At 47.3% G+C, this 21,270-nt stretch overlaps 2 protein-coding genes across 3 annotated transcripts in view; one reads left to right on the top strand and one right to left on the bottom strand.

Annotated features, from left to right (window-relative positions):
- The window catches only part of Slc66a2 (solute carrier family 66 member 2), a gene marked incomplete in the record, with an annotated part of 33,155 nt that extends 26,068 nt beyond the window's left edge, over positions 1–7,087 (top strand). Inside the window, 1 exon segment of the mRNA XM_029554818.1 lies at positions 5,962–7,087. Coding sequence (XP_029410678.1) covers positions 5,962–6,169 — 208 coding nt within the window.
- A 2,294-nt stretch (positions 7,088–9,381) lies between these two features.
- Kcng2 (potassium voltage-gated channel modifier subfamily G member 2) overlaps positions 9,382–21,270 on the bottom strand; it is a 59,446-nt gene continuing 47,557 nt past the window's right edge. For both annotated transcript variants that reach the window (XM_029554817.1, XM_008850690.2), the window contains one exon: positions 9,382–11,346. In XM_029554817.1, coding sequence (XP_029410677.1) covers positions 10,567–11,346 — 780 coding nt within the window. In that variant the 3' untranslated portion in view covers positions 9,382–10,566. The remainder of the gene's footprint in view (positions 11,347–21,270) is intronic.

The raw sequence follows: 21,270 nt of genomic DNA, 5'->3' as shown, positions 1-21,270 counted from the left end.
TCTCATTTGGGTTGAAAATGATGTTTAAAACATGTGCACATGCACAAGCACTTATACACACAGGAAAACCAGAGGCTGACCCCCTGGCAATGGACAAAGACACCTCATTGTCAGTGGTGTTCTTCTATTGGTCAGAGACAGAATAGATGGTAGTTCTTTGTTCCTCCTGGCTTGATGCCTGGCTTGGTGGCCAAAGCTGTTTCATGCCTAGAGCACATAAACAAAACAAAACAACAAAAGCAGAGGCTAGTGGCAGGTGATAGCATGCATGACTATGAAGGCTTTTTCTCTTTTCTTTAAGGACCTGCTTACACCATTGTACCCTGATGGAAGGAATTGATACTGGCACCTCAGATGTACCTTAAACAGAAGTCCCTAGGGCTAGGTGTGTGGGAGGTGGGTGGTCAGGAATAGTAAGGACTTGAGTTCCTTTCCTATATGACTAATTCTAGTAGCCCCATAGCAGATTTCCTGGAAAGTCTTGCCTCATTGTATACATATATATAGGTAGGTGTACACACATATTATACACATGCACGCACCCACCTCACATGCATGCACACCTATTTTTCTACCTTGAACCTACTACTAGTACTAGAGGTATTTTTTTTAACCCCCCCCTACTAGAGGTATTTTTAAATAATAATTTTCCTCTTGAAAAATATTAATGGACCATGGTTTTGGAGCCAGTGATAAATGACACTTTTGAAATAACTTTACTAATTAATGCAGCAAACCTCTGAAAGGCATATTCTGTGGGGGCATTTGCATTCTTCTTCCCCTAGGTTTTACTGGATTTGAAGACTGTTCCCTAACAAGTAATTACTGGAGAGCGGGGGTGGGTGTAAAAGATAAGAGGGAGCCAAGTATTAGGTGCCATCAACAGTGAGGAACAGAACTGGAAGTGCAGAATGGGGAGGGAAAAGCAGTGCAGAGCCTGCAGAATCTGGGGTATACACTTAGGGTCAGGCCCTGGTTAAGTGACTGTGGAGGCCATGTGAGGGCAGGATGAGAAGGAGCAGGCAGGCTTGGCCATTATGAAGGTGGCAGAGGTACAAATCTCTGTACCATGTCTGTTTGTTTTCTCAGGGCCACCAGGCCACTCTGCTGGATCCAGTTGGGGCTTCGGGCTCTGGACCCATAACAGGCTACTCCCAGAAGTCAGGCTTTGTGTAACCTATGATCACACAGGCATAGCTTTGGTCCCCTGAGCAGGCCCCTTGAATTTGTAGCCTTTTGAAAATGGGAGCATGCTTCCTCTGGGCCATGTCTTTGTCACTGCCAGGTCCCCACAATCTGTGCTGTTTGCACAACAGTATTATAGGTCTGTGAGAAGTGCTGCTCACAGTGCCCACCACACAAAGGCCAGATTCCTACCCACTGGAACAGGCAGCCTAGAATAGAGTTGCAGCATTTAGAAAAAATAACCTATTGAGATATAATTCACACACCACATATCACCTGCTTAGAGTACCTAGTGATGCATACATAGGCTTATGTAGCTGGCATCATGGTCTAATTTTAGGACAGTCTCATCCTAAAGGTTTAGAAACTTGAACTCATTAGCAGCCACACCCATCCACCCCAGACTCCTCCATCTCACTCACCTGTTGTCTTTCCTGATTTGCCTGTTCTGGACATTACACATTTGTGGAATCACATAGTATGTGGCCTTCTGTGTATGGCCTTAAGCTTCATTCCTTTAAACACTTCATTATATGTTTGCTTATTCTTCAGTTGATGGACATCGTGAATCATTCTGTCTGAACTTCATGTACCAATTCTTCTGTACACTTATATTTTTCTTCTATGGGGAGGTGTGTAGATATGGAATGGCTAGGTCATGTGATCCTCTGTAAACAGACAGCTTGTATTCCAGGGAGGCACTATTTCACATTCCACTAGCTGAGCAGGGTCCTGATTTTCCCATAGTTCTTGCTGTTTGTTCTTTTGTTCCAGTATCCTTGTGGGTATAAAGTGCTGTCTTGTGGTTTGGTTTGTATTTCACTGACAACTAATGACATTGGACATCTCATGTGGCCCTGGTTATGTCTTCTTCAAAGAAGCATCTCTTCAGGATCTCTGGCCATTTTAAAATTGGTCATTTATAGTGTTTTATTTCTGAACTGTAACAATTTTTGAAAAATCTGTTCTGGATACTAGAATCATATCAAATGTATGATTTACAAATATTTCTTACATTTCACATCCTGTGGCTTACCTTCTCTTTCAGTGGTGTCCATTACAACACAAAACTTTCAACTTTAGTAACTGGGGATATATCTCAGTTGGTAGAGGGCTTCCTGGCATGCACAAAGGAGGTTTGACCTTCAGATGAGGCATGGTAGCACACATCTGTAATCTCAGCATTTAGGAGGTAAAAACAGGAGGGTCATAAGTTCAAGGTCATAGGGAGTTTGAGGCCAGTCTAGGATACATGAGACCCTATCACAAACAAAATACTTTCAACTTGTGATGATATCTAGTGTATCTGTTTTTTCTTTTATTGTTTGTGTACTTTTGATGCCTCATCTAAGAGAACTCCGCCTATACCAAGGTTACATATCAGTGGACTTGCTTTGGATGGGTTTTAGTCTTGGGGGAGTTTCGTAGGTAGTGGTGGTGGTGACTTGGTCCTGGGCTGAAGTCAGCATGGTCAGCATGCCTATGGGCTGAGGTTGGAAGGCAGGCTGAGCAGGTGCAACAGTTGTCTCTACTGTCCTGGGTGCTGGGGAGAGGCATTCCTGTCTACTGCCCAGGGCAAGGATGAGGTGAGAGGTATTTTAGGAATAGTGATCTAGCAGCCGAGGAAAAATGCTGGAGCCAAGAATGAGGTAATGGGAGCCTGGATTAAAACAGGGCAGGAGGGGGTCAGGCCAAGAGGCCCATTGAACAGGAGACAGCAGTCAGCAGAGGGAGGAGAGGGAGGGAATTGTAGCCATGCCTAGTCCACTAGCTACCATATGGATCTAGAAGTAGAAAAGCTCTTGGAATTAAAGTCCATTCTCTACCCATACTTGGTTCTGTTGCAAGGCTCACTGCCTAGGAGAATGGATGTCCTTGTACTGTGGGTATCTATCTCTTGGTTAGAACCTAGACCAGCTGTTGCCTCCATCCAAGGAAGAGGGAGGGACTTCTTGGGATGTGCTACATCTCCCCTACCCGCCCCCAACCTTCCCTAGGCTGCCACTAAACTCTTGATCCTCCTGCCTCAGCCTCCCAAGTACTGGAATTACAGGGGCAGTGCTCATTCTTTGCTCATAAAGATGGTGTTGAGGTAAAGCATTGAGGAAAGGCCAGAGTGAAGAACTGGCATTTATTGCCTCAGAGCAGATAATGCACTAATAGTGCCAGTGGTGAGGGAATTGACCCATGTGCTTGCCCTGTATAAGGCAGCCCTGCAGCTTCAAATGTGTGATCATGCCCCCAGAACCTAACCTGCTGCTGCTTTTCACCTGCTGGCCCCGAGTCATTCAGATGGTACCATAGCCTCAGCATCATCAGATTCCTGTCCCATGAACTGGAGAATGCTGGTTACCAATGAGCCATCTTTCCTGAAGTGTAAAGGCAAGCTGAAGGAGGAACTCAGGCACTAAGAATGTCCCCTGGCACCAGTGCAATGTTCCAGTGATTACTCCACGTCTCTACTTGCTGTTGTGACACAACTGTGCATGTAGCGCCACAGAGATGTTAAAGTGAGGGTGTTGGGCAGGTGGCCTGAGCAGGGACAGGTGGTCTGGGGCTCAGGGCTGCAGCTATACAACCTATGCCTTGGACCTCTCTTCCAGACTTTGGAATCAAGCCCAAGGAATCCCACACCCACTTAGGGTATGACATTTGATGAATTATTTAAGCTCTCTGCCTTACTAGGTCACATGGTCACCTCTGTATGTTTTGTCCCAGCAAATGCTCAGCATTCATCTGCATGTATCTTTGACTCAGAGGGGCAGGTTGGCCTTCTCATTCTCTGCTGGTTTTCAGCAGCACCTGGTTCCAGTCTCTTATTTCCAGTAAGTATGTTGTGGATTTGTGAGGAACATCGTCATCTGTCTGAGACGCCTAATCTGGGGCTTCTGACACTAGATGTGTTAAGCACTGCAGACTGGCTCCAGCCCCTACAAGCTGCAGACATGCCCAACCATGTGTGAAACACTAGTCAATAGTTAGCACCACATGGTTGCACATCTGTATATCCTTCTAGGGTTTGTCATCTGTAGTGTGCATGTGTGTGGTCCATGTGGGATCTTCTCATAATTTGGCTTTTCGGTAAGTTTTCTTCTTATTTTTAGACAATGTCTTGTGTAGTTGAGGCTAGCCTGGAACTCCATATTCTCTGGCCTCCACCTCCCAAGTACTGGGATTACAGGTGTTTGCTATCATGCCTGGCTCCAGTAAAGTTTTAGAATATGGGGACATTAAAATTAAGTGACGGATTAACTGTGGTTTAAGTTATAGTTCAAATATAGTCACAAAACATTTCTCTTAAATTTAAAAGAAAACTAACTAGAAAAAGCTTGGTTGGTGCTGTACTGCCCAGGGCTCGTGGCATGTGTACCAACTTCGGACTCAGAGCTGGAGTGTAGAATTAGGAGAGCAAGTGCTTTGTGTTCAGATTTCCAGAACACTGGCTGTGATGGTTGATACAATCACCTTGACAGGATCTAGAATAAAAAACTTCTTGGTATATCTGTAAGGGAGTTTCTAGATTAGTTCATTGAGGTGAGAGATGCACCCTAACTGTGGGTGGTACCACTCCATGGGCTAGAATCTTGGACTGAATAAAAGGAACCAGCAAGCTGAGTATAAGCACTTATCTCTCTTGCTTCCTGAATGTGGATGCAGACAGTGACCAGCTGCCTCTCTCTTGCTTCCATGCCCTCTGCACTCTACCCTCGAATGATCAGCCACAAGAAACCCTTCTTCTTCCCCTAAGTTGCTTTGGTCAGTATTTTGTCACTGCAATGAGGAAAGTAACTAATACTGTGTCTAACACAAGCACTGAGTGGTCTGCCAAACTCCCCAGTTCGCCAGAGCAGGGGTTTCCTCAGAGGACAACCTGGTTCCTATCTCTAGCAAGGCCCAGGGCTGTGACCTCCTCCCATAACACTCTATTTGTAGATGTAGGATTGTGTGAGGTTAGGGTGTACTGCCTTTTTTCTTCTGGGGCATCTGAACCCACAACACTGGGATTGGCTAAAAGAGATGACTATTTCAGGAGGAAGGGGTAAGCTGGTGGCCCCAGAGGAGGACTGCAGGCTGGGATACTGTAGTGAGCTAGCCAAGGGAGGTGGTTGTCTTTGGTTGTGGAATGTCTCCTCTGCATTGTGTATTGGGGGCCCTTGCAGCTCTGAGGAGCATCTGTCTGTCTAGGGTCTTCAGCTACAGAAGTGCTGCATGTAGTTTAGTTAGTGTTACAGGTTCAGCCTGCCATTGAAGTGGAGCTTATTTATACCTTATGTGCAGGAAAATGGTCATGGCCTGTAAGGGATGTGTGGGGCAATAGGTGGCAGTTGATTCTGTTTCTCTCATGGAAATATTACTCAGGAGGAGGCCCCAGGGCAGCTGCTTTGTGCTCTGTGTGCTGCCTCTGCTTTCTCCATTGGCCTCCCACTAGAGTCCTCAGTATCCAGTAGGAGACAGAGCACCTGGGTCAGGATGACCAACCTTGAGTCTTTAACCTTCTTGTAAAACTGCTTTCATGGCTCTCTGTGCACAGGCCATTCTCAGGCCACACTACTAACCCATGAGGGTCAGAGCTCCTGGGTCCTGGTGTGAGGTGGACTGTCCTCTCCTCTCTGGGATCAAAGGTGTGGTAGGCTGCATGGGTCTGGGTCAGAGTCTTCCCCCTCCTGCTGTGGCACTCATATTCTAATGTGTCTCCTTACCTTTTGTGCCATACTACTAACCTGTGTGTGTCCCTGTCCTCAGGTCACTGCTGACTATCCCTTTGTGTCCTTACAGCCTCAAGATGGTGCTCATGTGGACAAGTGGTGACACCTTCAAGACAGCCTACTTCTTGCTGAATGGTGCACCCCTGCAGTTCTCGGTCTGTGGCCTCCTGCAGGTGTTGGTGGACCTGGCCATCCTGGGGCAGGCTTATGCCTTTGCTCGCCACCCCCAGAAGCCAGTGCCCCATGCAGTGCACCCTGCTAGTGCCAAGGCTCTCTGAGGCATCCAAGGAAGGACAAGGACATGTGACTAACAGCCTTGGGCACAGTGCCCACCTATGCCCCTGCATTAGGGAGGCTGGCTGGCCCTGCACACCCCACAGATGAACAGTCCAGATGTGGGCAAAAATGGAGTTGAATGCTAGGTTCCCAATCAGCCTCCAGGTGGGGCACTCAGGGACAGTGGGGCTAGGGATGGCTCTGTGGTACTTTCAAGGTGATGAAAAAGGCAGGTGTCTTTCCCTGCCTCCTTCAGAAAACACTGGCCCGACCCTGAAATAGGTTCATGCCACTGAGCAAGAATGCAGGCTCAGCAACCCGAGTCCCTCTCGGTCAGCTTCCCTCGGTGAGTCTCTTATTCCCCAGCAGAGCCTATGGCTCTATAGACAGTGTGCAGTCCTGGCTGCTGGTCTGTCCTCATCCTCTGCTCCATCCCACCCATGTGCCACAGCTGTGTCTTCTGTACCTGGTGAAGGTGGGAACCGCTGACCTAATACTGGTCACTGTATTTTGCTCTTCTCTCAGCTCATTATGAGGTCATGTCATTCTTGGCAGCCCTGTGCTGACCTGGCTGACTCCTGAGACCCAGAGTGTTCCAGATGCTTCCATGTAGCTTCCACATGGCAGTATCTTCCCTCTGCTGGGCAGAAGGGCTTCTTGCATACACAATGCTGCCATCCACAGTCAGCACAATAGTTCTAACAGTCATGGTGGCTCACCAGATGGTTGAAGAGTTCATGCTGTGGCATCCTCAAGCTTTCCTCGGAGATTTTAAGTGTGTGAGTGAGATTCTTGCTTACTCTCTGGCCTATAAGATGCTTTTAAGATGTTTATTTTTTAAAAATGAAGGGAGGTGTCTGTAGTGGTAAAAGACAAAAATAAAACATCATTGATTGCAGGCTCAATGATTGCTGAATGAATATGCTCCATGTAGTGTCTTTAAGTCAATAAACAGCATGTGGGTCCAGTGGGGAGGATCCAGGTGGACAGGGCAAGGGAGGGGTAAGGTGGAGGAAAAAGGTTGAGCAGGTTTTGGGTGGTGGGGTGGGGAAGATGGGTGTTGAAGGTTTGGGAAGAAGGTATATGGCGGTGGTGGGGTGGGGAAGATGGGTGTTGAAGGTTTGGGAAGAAGGTATATGGCGGTGGTGGGGTGGGGAAGATGGGTGTTGAAGGTTTGGGAAGAAGGTATATGGCACTCGTTTGGGAAGTGGAGGCTGATACAGGTTCAGGTAGGGGTTGCAGGATAGCATTGGGTTAAAAGGATCATGTGGTACTCAGGACCTGGCCCAGGTCTGGGTGGATGAAGGCATCTGCCTAGCACTTGAGGATGTGGACTCCTGTGATAGAGGGACTCAAATTGCCCTCTGTGAGAGGCTGACAGAAGGCTCCTGGTGAGCCAGAGCCCTACAGTAGTGATGAATCATGCTTTTACAATATATTGAGCCAGAAGATTTGGGGGATCATTCTAGGCCAACTATTTAACGAACAGTAAGGAAGTAAAAGCATAGGAGTGAAGCTCTGCCTGGGCTCACTGGCATACTGGCTTTTGTTCTCTAGCCTGGCAGAGTGTTGGTAGGCTGCAGGGGTCATTACAGTACTTGGGATGTGAACGAGCTGCTTTCTCAGCTCAGTCATTGTTGACTGTGCTCACTTTAAGCAACAGAGGCACCGAGGAAGCAGCTAGTGTGCTGTGGTATCTTGGCAGGTGTTTCCAGTGTGGACTTCATCTGTGTCCAGAGGGCTGGTGGGAATCTGGACAGTTCATGTCCCCTGAAATCAAACAGGAAGCTAAAGCCATAGCACGTCCAGCCCTGCATCCTTCCTGGAAGCTGTTTAGAAGACAGTCCACTTGGTCTCTAGAGGAAGAAGAACCCAGAGCAAGTGGTCTAGTGGCTAAACAGGAATGTGTTGTTCCCTGTCCACCATTCTCAACAGAGCTGGCTGTCACTCTCTCCCCCCTCCCCCCACCATATGGTGACACAGGGTGGCCTCTGGTGCCCCAGGATACATTTTTGGGAGTGCTGGGCAATGGCCAGAATGACTGTGGATCCCTGCTCACTCTCCATGGCTTACCTGCCCTCCAAGGGACAGCAACCTGGAGTTTACTTCTGCGATCTTCATTAAGGAAGTCAGTGCCACTTACAGCAGGAGCCATCCTGTCACTGGAGAAAGGATCCATCTTGAATGAAGACCTAATGCAGGAGGCTTCCCTTTGGCTGGATCTCTTTGCCTGCTGGTACCAGAATCATGCTGGGGCCTCAGCAAGCCCAAGGCTGTCACTGTGTGAAGGGTAATCCACTTTGCACGTTCCACACCCACCTTTAGTGTGTGCCCAGGGTCCACTCATGTTGTACACATGTTGGAGAGCAGGCCAGAGCTCAAGGTACCTTCAGGTACTTCTAGCTCCACCCCCATTTTGGAGAAAGCTCTGGTTCTCAGATGGAACTTCTTGGTCCCTGCATTTTCCCCTATTCCTTCACCATGTCTTAAAACACACTGCCAGCATCGACCTTGGAGGATGTAAGTCTGATAGGGAAAGGGGGGCTTTGCTCCATGGAAGGCCAGAGCCAGAGGACGGCCAGAGCAAATCCCACCCCACATTTCAGGTTTCAGCCAGGCTGCCATCTTGGGCAGCTGTTTCCCCATCTCAAAGCAGAGCACCTTTTTTGCTCCAAGGAGCTTTTGCAAAAATCCCAGAGAAGATTAGGTGCTCTGAAGAGAGGTGGGAAATGATTCTCCTGTGAGGTTCACTGGCCTCCACCTTGCTTGGCCTTGGAAGAATGCTGTCAGAGCCCTTGTCTCATACCCTCTGCACTGACAGGAAGACACAAAGGTGGAACCCATTTGTGTGCATACCAACCACTCCATGACACCCCCAAGCTCCCAGAGCCCAGACACACTGGGCATCCAAAGCCATTCCAGCCCTGGAATCAGTTCTCAGTCTGACACCTTGAGATCACCCATTTGAGGGCTTACTGCATTGACAGATGTATAAATACTGTGCACTGCTGGATAGGGCAGTTTGTAAAACCAACAAGGATGCTGGCAAGGTCAGAGGTAGGGGTGCTCTGGTTGTTCCTGCTGTGTGTATCTGCCAACACCTCAAGTCACAGGAAACCCCCTTTCTAGTCCCAGGAGTCCCAAGCTTAGGGTGGACCCTTCAGATCATAGGTGACACTTGAATGAGGAGCTCAGCCCACTGCTGTGAGGAGGGACTGGCACTTTTTATTGGGCTGGTATAGAATCTTTCAAAGTCTGTGGTACAAGGGTCCCAAGTGGGCACGCACCTCACATGGGGGCCCTAGTGGGCAGGGATGGTGGCCTAAGATAGTGGACCTTCCCTCTGGATGTTGAGGTCTATGACTGTCTTAGGGTGGTGTGGTGTCCTGACTCATTGAACTTCTGATCCTCCTGCCTCCACCTCCCAAATGCTGGGATTATAAACTGGTGCAACCACACCTGTGGGCTTGTTGAACAAGGGCAAAGGAACATGGTTTGGGAAGTTCCATTCCATTTGCCCTGACTGAGAAGCTCCTGCTCCTGCTGAAGGAACCCTGCAGGGGGGCCTCCTGGATGTGTCCTAGCCAGTCTTCCCAAAACACCACCCCACTCCACCAGGCCTTTCACAGAGTTTTTTTTTTGTTTTTCTTTTTCCTACCCTTGAGCTATGTTTCAGAGAAAAGTCCCAAGAGGACAGGCAACCTTTTTTCCCCTTCACTTGAGCTGTATTTCAGAGAAAAGTCCCCTGAGGACAGGCAACCTTCCTACAGATCAGGTGAGAGGGCAGGGAAAAGATGAAAATGTTGCCATGCAAACTTGAGGGAAACTTGCCACCTTATCAAGGAAATGAAAGAGCAAGAGACCCTTGTCTCTGAGGAGCTGGTGTCAGGGAACTGAGGTCAGAATTCAAAGCGGAGAGCTTTACCCTCTGCCTGCAAAGGATAGTTAGGCAGAATTAGGAGGCTGAGTGTCCTGTCAAACCTCTGCCCAGACTTTTAGCAGGTAATGTGGACGCTGACAGAGCCCTGTGCTAGCTGAAGACTGCCCACTAAAGGTCACAGGGTGGGCAAGAAGGGACGCCATGCCTTGCTTCCTAGGACTGCCCTGAGTTAGAAGCAGGGAAAGACAGAAATCAGTCCAGGGTAGCTGGCACTTGACTTGGCGTTTCTGGGACTCAATTTATTTTTAGTTAATCATAGAAAATTTAAAACTAGAGGGGAAAATAAAGGGGAGGGGAAAGCCCAGACTATTTTATCTTCCAGGCTATGAAAACTTGGGGTTGCTTGGATAGCCAGACTGCAGTGACAAGTGCTGGACCAAGTTTGCAACTCCAGTGTCAGTGGACGCTCACCGTCCTCCTAGGCTTTGACCCACAGAAACTCTCAGCAGAGCACCTGGCTCAGGGTTCCACCATGCTGGGCGAGCTCCCAGCCGGGGCCATGCTCTCGGGGTCCTGCGAGCTGTCGTCAGTGGCGCTGGCCGAGCGCGTGCTGTCCTCGTGCGTGCTGTCTTCGCGTAGGGCCGGCTCAGGGCTGGCCGCGCGCTGCTGCTGCTCCTTGAGTTCCGAGTAGGAGCGCGAGAAGGTGTGGAAGATGGAGGTAACTGGGAAGGCCATCAGTAGGATGCCGCTGAGGATGCTGCTCAGCGCCACCACCTGGCCCGGAAGGCTGCGCGGCACCATGTCGCCATAGCCCACGGTGGTCATGGAGATGACCGCCCACCAGTAGCTGGCCGGCACGCTGGAGAAGTCGCGGCGAGCACCCAGCTCGCGCTCAGCCAGGTGCACAAGCGGCGCGAAGAGCGCCATGGCTACGCAGAGGAAGAGCAGGAGCAGTCCGAATTCGCGCGCGCACCTACGCACGGTGAGGCCCAGCGAGCGCAGCCCCAGCGAGTGGCGGGCCAGGCGCATTACGTAGAGCACGCGGAGCGCACGCAGCAGCCGCAGCACCAACCCCGCGCGTTCCAGCATCTTGCTGCCCGTGGGACCGGCCGCCAGGCCCGCAAGCAGCGACACGTAGAAGGGCAGGATGGCCAAGATGTCGATGATGGCAAGCGGCGTCCGCAGGAAGGCGCACTTGCTCTCGGCCTGTAGGGAGCGCAGTAGGAACTCGAAGGAGAACCAGGCCACGCATACCGTCTCCAGCACGAACAGGTTGCGGCACTTTGCGGAGCACTCGCCCTACGGAGGAGAGGGACACCCGGTTGGGGGAACGGACGGTGGCCTGGGGCACGAAGAAATCAGGCAGGGATGTTAGGGGAAATACTGGAGTGCAGGAGTGGAGAAAGGGAGAATTTGCTTGAAAGGGCCCAGGCCCCTCCCTGCCTTTAAAAAATAACTTATTTTGACATCATTTCTGATATGAGGGGTTATAAGCAGGTTGAGTCAGGAAACTGGAAAGCCATTTAAAACCTGGAACCACTGACTCCTGAACACCTCTGACATAATGGGTGAGATGCCTACAAAAAAGAAAGTTCTGACATGAATAACCTAACATTCTACCTTCAGACAACTGGAAAAAGAAGAAATAAAAGCTACATTGCACAGAAAGAAAGTGGCAATAGAGATTGGAGCAGGAATGGGAAAAACAGAACAGACCTCAGAAATGAAGAGTTAGTTTTTGAAAAGATTGACATGGACACATCTCACATTACTAGAACTAGAAATGCAGCCGGGTCACCGCTACTGACACCAAGGAGGAAAAAGACATAGGCCACACCACGAACAAGTGTCTGCAGGTTCTCTAAGTTAGATGCAATGGATGAATTCTAGAATGGTAAACCACAGACATGGCTTGAGAAGAAAAAGCCATCTGAATAGATCTAAAGCCAGCAGGGAGACTGAGCAATCAGAAGGCTGTCCTCACAGATGGCCTCAGTGTTGAGTTCTATGATGTTGAAAGTGTTAACTCCAACTCTTCACTGATGAGGACAAAACAAGAGTGGGGAGAACATTCTTTTTTATTTTTTATTACGTGTATGTGTGTATTGCCTGCATGTAAGTTAAGTGCACCCGTGTGGTGCAAATGCACAAGAAGTCAGAAGAGGCTGTGGGATCCCCTGGGACTAGAGTTACAGACAGTTGTTAGCTGCCATGTGGGTGCTCGGATTTGAACCCGGGTCTTCTGCAAGAACAGTCAGTGTTCTTAACTGCTGAGCCATCTCTCCAGCCCCAGGAGAACACTTCTTAACTCACTCTGCTGGCCTTGGTACACAACCAAGGCAGTGTTGTCTTAAGAGAGCTACCCAGTTGTAACCAAGGCCAGATGTGGTAGTGCATTCCTCTTAATTCCAGCACTTGGGAAATAAAGGCAGGAGGATTAGGAGATCAAGACCATCTTCAACTATATATTGAGTTTGAAGCCAGCCTGGAATACATGAGACCTTGTTTCAGAAACAAACAAAAATGAAAACAGCAGCAGCAAAAGCTTATAGTAGTAGCAAACTGAATCCAGCAGCAGACAAGAAGGCTTAGAAACCATGACAGAGAGCCTGCAAGATGGCTCAGGAGGTAAAGATGCTTGTCACCAAGCCTGATGACCTGACTTTGATTCCCAAGAGCTACATGGTAGAAGAGAGAACTGACTCCTACAAGTTGTCTTCTGACCTCCATATGAGTGCCATGGCACACCACCCAAATAAATAAATAGATAAATAAATAAATGTAATAATTAGAAAACGAAAGCCAGGTGTGGCAGGCATGCCTTTAATCTCAGCACTCAGGAGGCAGAGGCAGGCAGATCTCTGTGAGCTCAAGGCCAGCCTGGTCTACATAGTGAGTTCCAGACCATATGGGGCTACAGGAAGACCCTGTCTAAAAGCCCCCCCCCCCAAATAATTAGAAAACGAAATCATGATGGAGCTTTCTCATAGAAAAGTTGACAGCACCTGATATTAATAATTTATCATATCAACATCATAAAAAAATCTATGAAGTCTGCCTTTGTCATATCTACCCAAGGAGTTCTGAAGGTTCAAGTCAGGACAAATAGGCAAAAAAAATTAACAGTAAGGAATAACTCTGTTCATTGACATAACCTTGTACACAGAAAAGCCTAAGGAAGCCGTTAAAAAAACATAAAATCCACATTAGAGCTGAGGAATGAATTTCACAATATTGAAGGATATGAGATAAATATACAAAAGTCAATTTTATCTCTATGAGCTTACACTCTTAAGTGGAATTTTTAAAATTCCAGGAACTGGAGAGATGACTCAGCAGTTAAGAGCACTGTTTGGACTGGGGTTTAGTTCCTAGCACCCACATGGTGGTTCATAACATTCCATAACTCCAAATCTAAGGGATCTGGTATCTTCTCCTGGCCTCCACAGGTACCACCATGCTCACAGTGTACATGCACACAGGCAGGCAAAATACTCATCACACGGAAAAAGAAATCTTAAAAAAGAAAAATTAGAAGTTCTGTTCACAATAGTATCAAAAAAAGGTATACAAATGGCTCCTACACACATGGAAAGCCATTTGATGTCATTAGTTCTAAGGGACATGCCACAGAGGTGTCCTGTCCATCTCTTTGTCTGAGTCTCCACAAATCACTATTGACTGGTACTGAAGGAGGACCCAGATCTTAATACCTGGGGCCTAAGCACAGCCAACTCAGCCTCCGTGGCTAGAAACCACCAGGTAGAACCAAGGAGGGTGGCATTTTCAAGCCTGACATTAGTCTAAGAGATCACTCTGGAACTGTCAAACCAGAAGGCAGACCCTGATTCATCATGATATGACACATCTGTCCTACTTGGCCAAAATCAGGTCAGAAATAAGACTGCACTCAGCCTCAACTGCCCCTGGAGAGCTTCCCTCTCACCATGTAATTTTATTTGGCTTTTGCTTGTACTTTTCCTCATTCAGGTTCTGATTACTCTGTAAGATGCCTGTGTATAGTATAAGCTGTGGCAGCTTGAGGGTTGGAGGGCTGGACAGGGTCCCTACTACAGAGGCTCCATACTGTGTAGCACCTATGAGCTGCCCCTTAGTTCTGAGCTACTGTTTTCCAGCTGCTCAGGGCTTTTTCCAGTATCTGAACTGGGTTGCTAGCCAGGGGCTAGCTAGCAGGTCCTGCAACAGCTTCTGCCTTTCCACTTTGTCAGGGTGGCGACTGGGATCCTATGGGGGTCATAAGGATCTTTGGGAAGCCCTTGAGAGCTAGGCAACACTTTCATAGAGGGAGAGTAACCACAATTTAAGGTCAGCATGGCTTCTAGCCCTAGTAGTACAACAGAGCTCCAATTTTCACTCTCATTACTTTATATTCCCTGTGATATTTGTGTGAAATGGAGAAAGAATTTGTTTATGTCTACAGGAACATGCTAGAAGACCATTCTCAGGAATCCTATCCTCAACACAGCCAAGGAGTCACTGAAACAGCAAGCATGCCCAGGGCACAGGTGGGTGACTCACCATGGGTAGCTCTGTACCAGGACTTGCCATACTCCTGTCTCCCCAGAAACCATAGCAGTGTTCACTCCATGTAGCAAATGTAATAATAAAGGAGACTCTAGACTCTAGATTTCTCTTTCTCTGAACCAATGGTGGCCATTAGGCCACAGTCTTGACCTCTTCCCTGCTTTTGGAACTCTCTTGTCTGCAGCAGAGGCTAGCTCCTTTCCAGGAGAGTCATGGCTAGGTCAGAGGCAGTTGTGTGTGACATCTGTGTGATGTCAGGTCCAAGGCCAAGGAGGGCAGGCAAGTTTCTCACTGAAGGTGAATTTGTGAATGATATCACAGCTGTGTGCATACAGGTGGGCGGGGCCAGCTATGTCTGGATGAGTGAGAACAGATGTGTCCATTCTCGGGACCTGTTCAGCTCCACACCCTAGATAGGGTGATAAACACAAGGATAAGTCCAGTCACTTCCTTACTGGATCCATGAGATGAACTCTTTTCAGGAGCACAGGCTAGCTGGGAGCCCTAGAGGACTGTGGGCTGGCTTGTGCTCAGGAGCTGGACTCTGGCTAATAGTGACAGAAAGTCTAGAGATGTAGGTGAATGGAAGGAGTTGGGATTTAGGAATGGAAATATCAAGATATGAAGTGACCAGAGAGGGGCAAGGGGGATGATATATGTAGGCAGAAGCACAGGTAGGCCAGTAGGCAGGATTGTATAGGGCAACGAGTGAGAGTGGAAACACCCTGGCTATACAGGCTCCTGCTAAGTTCCTCCCAGTATAGTCTGCCTAGGTGGGTGGGTCTGTTCTTGAGCCTCGGAGGAGCAATGGGGTGGTGACTCCTAAGAAGATAATCCTGGGTAACAGGAATGGGGACCTGGAGGGTGAGGAGGAGGAAAATCCTGGGGGACCAGGAAGAGGGCCCTGGGGTACTCAGGGATACTGGAGAACCAGGAAGAAGTCTTGGGGTACCAAGAGGGGGGTCCTGGAGGACCAGCAAGAGGGTCCTGGGGAACCAAGAGGAGGATTCTAGGGTACCAGGAAGGAGGGTCCTGGGGGACTGGGAGGATTTTTCCTTATGCACTGAAGACAGACAGGGAATTGTCTTGGTCAGCACCAGAGGCCTAGGAAGAGGAGAAGGAGAGGGAGAAGGGAGGAAGAGATGGGACTTTGGTGGCTAACTGGGCCTGGCTGCTTAGGTGAGGAGCAAATGTAGCTACTTAGCCCCACCTTCCATACCTCATCTTGACTCGGTCACTCAGCTGGACATGGCAGACCTAGAAGCACAGGCATTGTCATGGACCCTCAAGGCACCTCCTGGGAGTCCCAGGAGGTTAGTTGTTGGTCACTACAATCACTGTGGGTCTGGAAAGTATTGTCTGTGTGCTGGTTCCTCTTCTTTCCTCTACCTACTTATCTGCTTAGATAAAGTGTGAAATGCAGAAAGAATACGTGCATGTTTGGTGCTATGAGCAAGCTTTCTCTCCAAGAAAAGACACTGTATGGGGCTATTTCTGGCCCAGGAAACCAAGATTGGCTGCCTCCAGGGAAGCAGCTCAGTTAATCATGGGAAGTCTGAGAGATTGTGGAGGTCCGTAAGAATATGGGGATTAGATGATTACTAAGGCCCCACTTCCTCTGTATGTAAGAAACACTGAGTTTGGATTTGGTGCATTTCATTAAGCCTCATACATGTGGCATCATCCATAATTATCCAAAGCAAAACAACAAATACCAAATGAAAGCTGCAGGAAGTATCCTGTGCCCATACATTAGCGATTCTCTAGGGTTTCTAGAAGTAGGCTACAGGTTTACAGGGCAGACACATTCTCACATTTATTAGAAATTGCTGAGTTGCTTCCCTAATCAATCCATTTCTCATCACACATGGGTCAGCTGGGTCCTAGGCTGAGATTTTAGAGCCCAGGCTGATCCAGGTGAGGTCTAGAATGCTGGGTAAAGTACACAAGCACATAAACTTTGCACAAATATATTTCAAAAGCTGTCAAAGAACATGCCTTCTTTGACCTGGAAAGTCCATTTGGAGAGTAGATTCTTAGAAAGCATCAGAAATGGGTTTGAAGACAAGGAGATCTTACTTCCCAGAGTGCAGTTCTGTGAGCATTGACAATGCAAGGCAGCACCTTTCATGAAAGGAAGATTCATAATGGTCCCCCTAACACTGAGATTCCTTGGGCCTAACGGGCCCTCCCAGGCCTGCTGAGCTTAGTGCTCCAGAGTGGCACACAGGTGGCATCCAAACTGCAGCTTTGGCACCTGTGTTACTGCTCAGGGAGATCGGAGGTTTGTGATACATTTGTGATACTGTATCAATAGTTTGTTCTTTTCCACTACTGACTGATCCTATCATATGGGTGTGCCAGAGTACGTTCACAGCCCATTGGTGGATGCACATTTGTGTTCATTTGGGGGCTATTACAAATAAAGCTGGCACAAGCTAATGTCCACTGTCTGTGGACATTTACTTCGCATTTGGGTAAATCCCTCTTATCAGAGTGCACTGTTCCCAACAGTCATGTCACCTGCCTTCCCCACATGCAGGGCCTGAGGGTCCAGTTGCTCTGCTGCCATGGCAGCACTTGTTCCTGCCCGCTGGTTTCCTTTTGAAAGTACAGCCGACCTATATGTGTGTTCCCTCTCCCTCTCTTTCTTCCCCCTCCCCCTCTCTTCTCTATAAAGTGTGATCTTGCATGGTCGTTTATCTCTAGTACCTAATAAGCATGAGCATCTTCTCATGTATTTGTAATTTGAGTGTCTTCTCTGGTGAAATCTTTTGTCCCTCTTTAATTGGCTTTTCTTTATCTGAGTTTATACAGCTCATTATATAGTCTAATTGAAAGTCTTTTGTCAGATTTGTGGTTTGCAAATATTTTCCAGTCTGATAGTGTCTTTTCATTTCCTTAGTAGTCTTTCACAGGCCAAAGGGTTTAACTTTGACGAAGTACAATTTACCTATTTTTCCAGTATACATATGCCTTTGATCACATCTGAAGGCTCTAATCTACACAAGCAAAAGTCTTCTAGATTTTCCAGTAGAAATTTTATATTTTATGCTTAGGTATATGGTCCATTTTGGGTTTAATTTTTGTGTACAATATATAGCAGGAGCTGTGAGTTTGTGTTTGTTTGTTGAGACAGGGTCTCACTATGTGCCCCAGGCTGGTTGATACTCCTGCCTCTGGCTTCTAAGTGCTGGGATTGCAGATATGCACCACCATGTGCAAGGGGATGTGTTTTGAATTCCAGTTGCAGTAGCATCATTGTTTAAAAGACTGTTCTTTCTCCATGCATCACCTCTACATTTTTTTAAAAATTCAGCTGACCCTGTGCACATATGTCTGCTCTGTGTGTGACTACAGGTCTGAATTCTCACAGTGCTACTAAGTCTGACTGCGGCTTTGTAGTAAATCTTTAAGTTAGGAGGTATGAATCCTCCAGCTAGTTCTTCAAAATGGCTCCTCTTATCTTTTCATAAATATTTTAGAATTACTTTGATATTTCAAAAAATAGGATCTGGAATGAGCTTGCACTGACCCTAGCAATGAGCTGTGGAGGGTGGGCCTCCTAGCACCCGACTCCCTAGTAGACAGCATGTATCCCACTTTGGTCTTAGACGTCTTATTAGTGGAGTGTTTTTAAAGACAGGATCTCATGTAGCCTGGTTGGCCTGGAACTCCTGCCTCGACCTCCCAAGTATTGGAATTATAGGGACGTGTCCACAACCTATTTTGTAACTTTTGGCACACAGAAAATCCACACTCATCATCATCCTTCTAGCTCACTGTCAGTTCTGTTGCTTCTCAGCAATATTACAAATAGTACTTTAAAAAAATATTCCAAATTCCACTTGTTCATTGCTAGCATAGATCTATAACTGTTTTAAATTTAAAATGTGATTTATTTATTTTTATTTTATGTGTATGAGTGCTTTGCCTCCAAGTATTTAAGTACACTCAAGTCTTGCCAAGGAAGCCAGAAGGTGGTGTCAGATTCCCTGGAGCTGTCAGATGCCTTTGTCAGTTAAAGATGGTTGTTAGATGCTCTGTGGGTACTGAGAATTGAACCCAGGTCCTCTAGAAGAGCAGCCAGTGCTCTTAACCACTGAGCCATCTCTCCAGTTTGTACAATTGGTTTTTACCTATTAGTCTGAGTTCTGTGATCTTCCTAACTTATATAAGTTTTTGTAGATTTCCGGGGTTGCCAATGATATGCTTTCCATTTTCCTGCTTCACTGCCTGGATGAGAGCATTCAGTACCACATGGCCTGGGAGGTGGGGGTGGAAATCCAAGGCAAACAGTCTATCTTTCATGGGTTCCTAGGCTGAAGTTTTCAACTTAAGGACTGGAAGTTACTTAGGAGATTGAACTAGCTGAGCTAGGCAGTGGTCTATACATTTTTTTCCTCATAAGATGCATTCTTTTTCACCTGAAGTTTTATGGCTTTATTCTAAAACTGCCTGACTTCCTATGAATGCTGATACATCATTTCCAAATGTGCTAGCACACCAGATAACAGGTATTCTGTTTCTTCCTTCTTCCTCCTCCTCACCCCCGCTGTGTACTGGGGATTGGATCCTTGTACTAGGCACTGATCTATATTCCCTAGTCCTTTATTTTTGAGACAGGGTCTTATTAAGTTACTTAGGTTCATCTTGAACTTCCCTCCTGCTGCAGCCTCCTAAGTGGTGGGGTTACAGGAATGGGTCATTCAGTTGCCTTTATTTTTCCAGGAGACAGCACCTGCATGGACCTCGAGTCCTTCTCTCCAGCTTTGGATTTCTGCTTCTTACCTGTAATTTCTTTCCCACTGGTTTACTCCATTATTTGTTGAAGCAACAGTTTATAAGAACAGCCATGTGGGTGAATTTCTTTTAGACTTTGCATATCTGGAAAGGTCTTTCTCTGTCTTGGCACTCAGGTTACTCATTTCACTTGATAATAGAATTCTGAGTGGAAAATAATTCTCAGTCAGAATGCTGATGATGGTGTCCATTAAGCCCAAACTTTTGGTACTACTGCTGTTGAAGTTTGCTACTCACATTAATAAACAGAGCTCGAGCGTATGACCCACCTGTGTGAGAAGCACAGCAATCATAAGGGAATATGGTCAATGTCCCCACCCAAGTTGTCACCATTCCAGTGGTCGAGGGAAGAAGTCAGAAGACCAGGCTGAATCAGATATCAGGGACCTGAACAGGCCACTCTGGGAAACTAAATGTTATAGAAAGTATACAGACATGGGGCCCATGTTGGCACTGGTCTTGTTCATTTTCTAGTGAAAATAAAAGGAACAGGACCAGCTTCCTTGGTGGTGAGACTGTGGTCCGCAGTGGGTGTGCCACTGAGCTAACACTACCCTGCTGCTCCATGCAGGCTCACTTTCATCCCTGCCTTTGCCTTGTGCCATGAAAAATTCAGTGTCATTAGCTTGCCAAAGAGCCCTGTGACTACTAACTTTGTGTTCTACCCTGTAGATTAGCTCAAAGCCAAGAGAAAAAGGAGACATAAAGAGACACAGCAGGACAGGTGCTTCCTAGGACCCATCTTTTTTGATGGGTGTCTGACAGTCTGTGTGGTAGGTAAATTCTTCCATGTTCCTCTGACTGTATACTGACTGTATACTGTCCTGACTTACTCCCACATTTTCATCAGTCCAGCTATCTGCCTTGGGTAGCTGGGTAAAATACTCTGCAGGACCCACTCTCCTGCAGTCAGCAGTCTTAGCTCGGGGATGTTCACAGGCAGACATCATGAAGGCTGACACACAGCAGAACACTGTTGATTTTACCTTCTGTCCTGTAAGAACCTGAGCAACATGTTTATTAACTCATTTCACTAACTCTGGATTTGATTTTGAACCCATTTGAGATTTTTTCTTCTTAATAATCTCTGGAAAAGAGCTCTTGCAGTCAGATTTGGTGATGCAAACAGGAAAGTAGCAGAGAAATAACGAATCTACTCAGGAGAAGCAATTGTTTCAAAAACAGCACTGTAGTCACTTAAAGCAGAAAAAATGAATTGCTCATTTCAAATAGTCTATGCTGAAGCAGGCTTGTCAATCTACTTCCTTGCCAATACTTTGTTAACTAGTTTGTGCTATGCTATATAAACAAACCCTTCAAGGGCCCTGAACTCAAATGTCACCAGTTTCTACCAAGAGGGATATTCAGGGTAGGCAAGAACACAAGCTTGGGAACTGCCTGAATTGCAAAGTGGCACATGAAGCCTGCCTATATGCTTCCTGCAGCTGAAGGCTCTGCTGCACCCTTGCGAATATCAAGCATGCCCTCATCCAGGTTTAAGCAGCACACTGAGGTGCTAGCTAGAAGTACAGATGGAATCAGAAGGATGCTGACAGTACATGGAGATGGTGTCCTGCTCAGGGCAGAAGAGTCCCAGATCATGGATTTAGATTCCCATTTGGTTCAACAATGGCATAAAATGCACAGCCACTGTTCTTCACTTGGCTGTTAATTTTAGCTGTTTCCTGAGGGCTGTATCCCACAGCTGTGGCTCTATTTGAAGTAATGGGCTTGCTGCTCTGTGCCTGGCAGTCCATCCAGCTCTTTGTGGCAGATGGGTTGGGCCCAACTGCCATTACTAGACACTACAGGACACACACATACACACACACACACACACACACACACACACACACACACACGCTGCTGTTCTTA

Source organism: Nannospalax galili, unplaced genomic scaffold (assembly GCF_000622305.1).
Source record: "Nannospalax galili isolate Female #2095 unplaced genomic scaffold, S.galili_v1.0 scaffold243, whole genome shotgun sequence".
Taxonomy (NCBI): domain Eukaryota; kingdom Metazoa; phylum Chordata; class Mammalia; order Rodentia; family Spalacidae; genus Nannospalax; species Nannospalax galili.
Note: the sequence above shows the minus strand (reverse complement) of the source record. Positions and strands in the feature narration are given on the sequence as shown.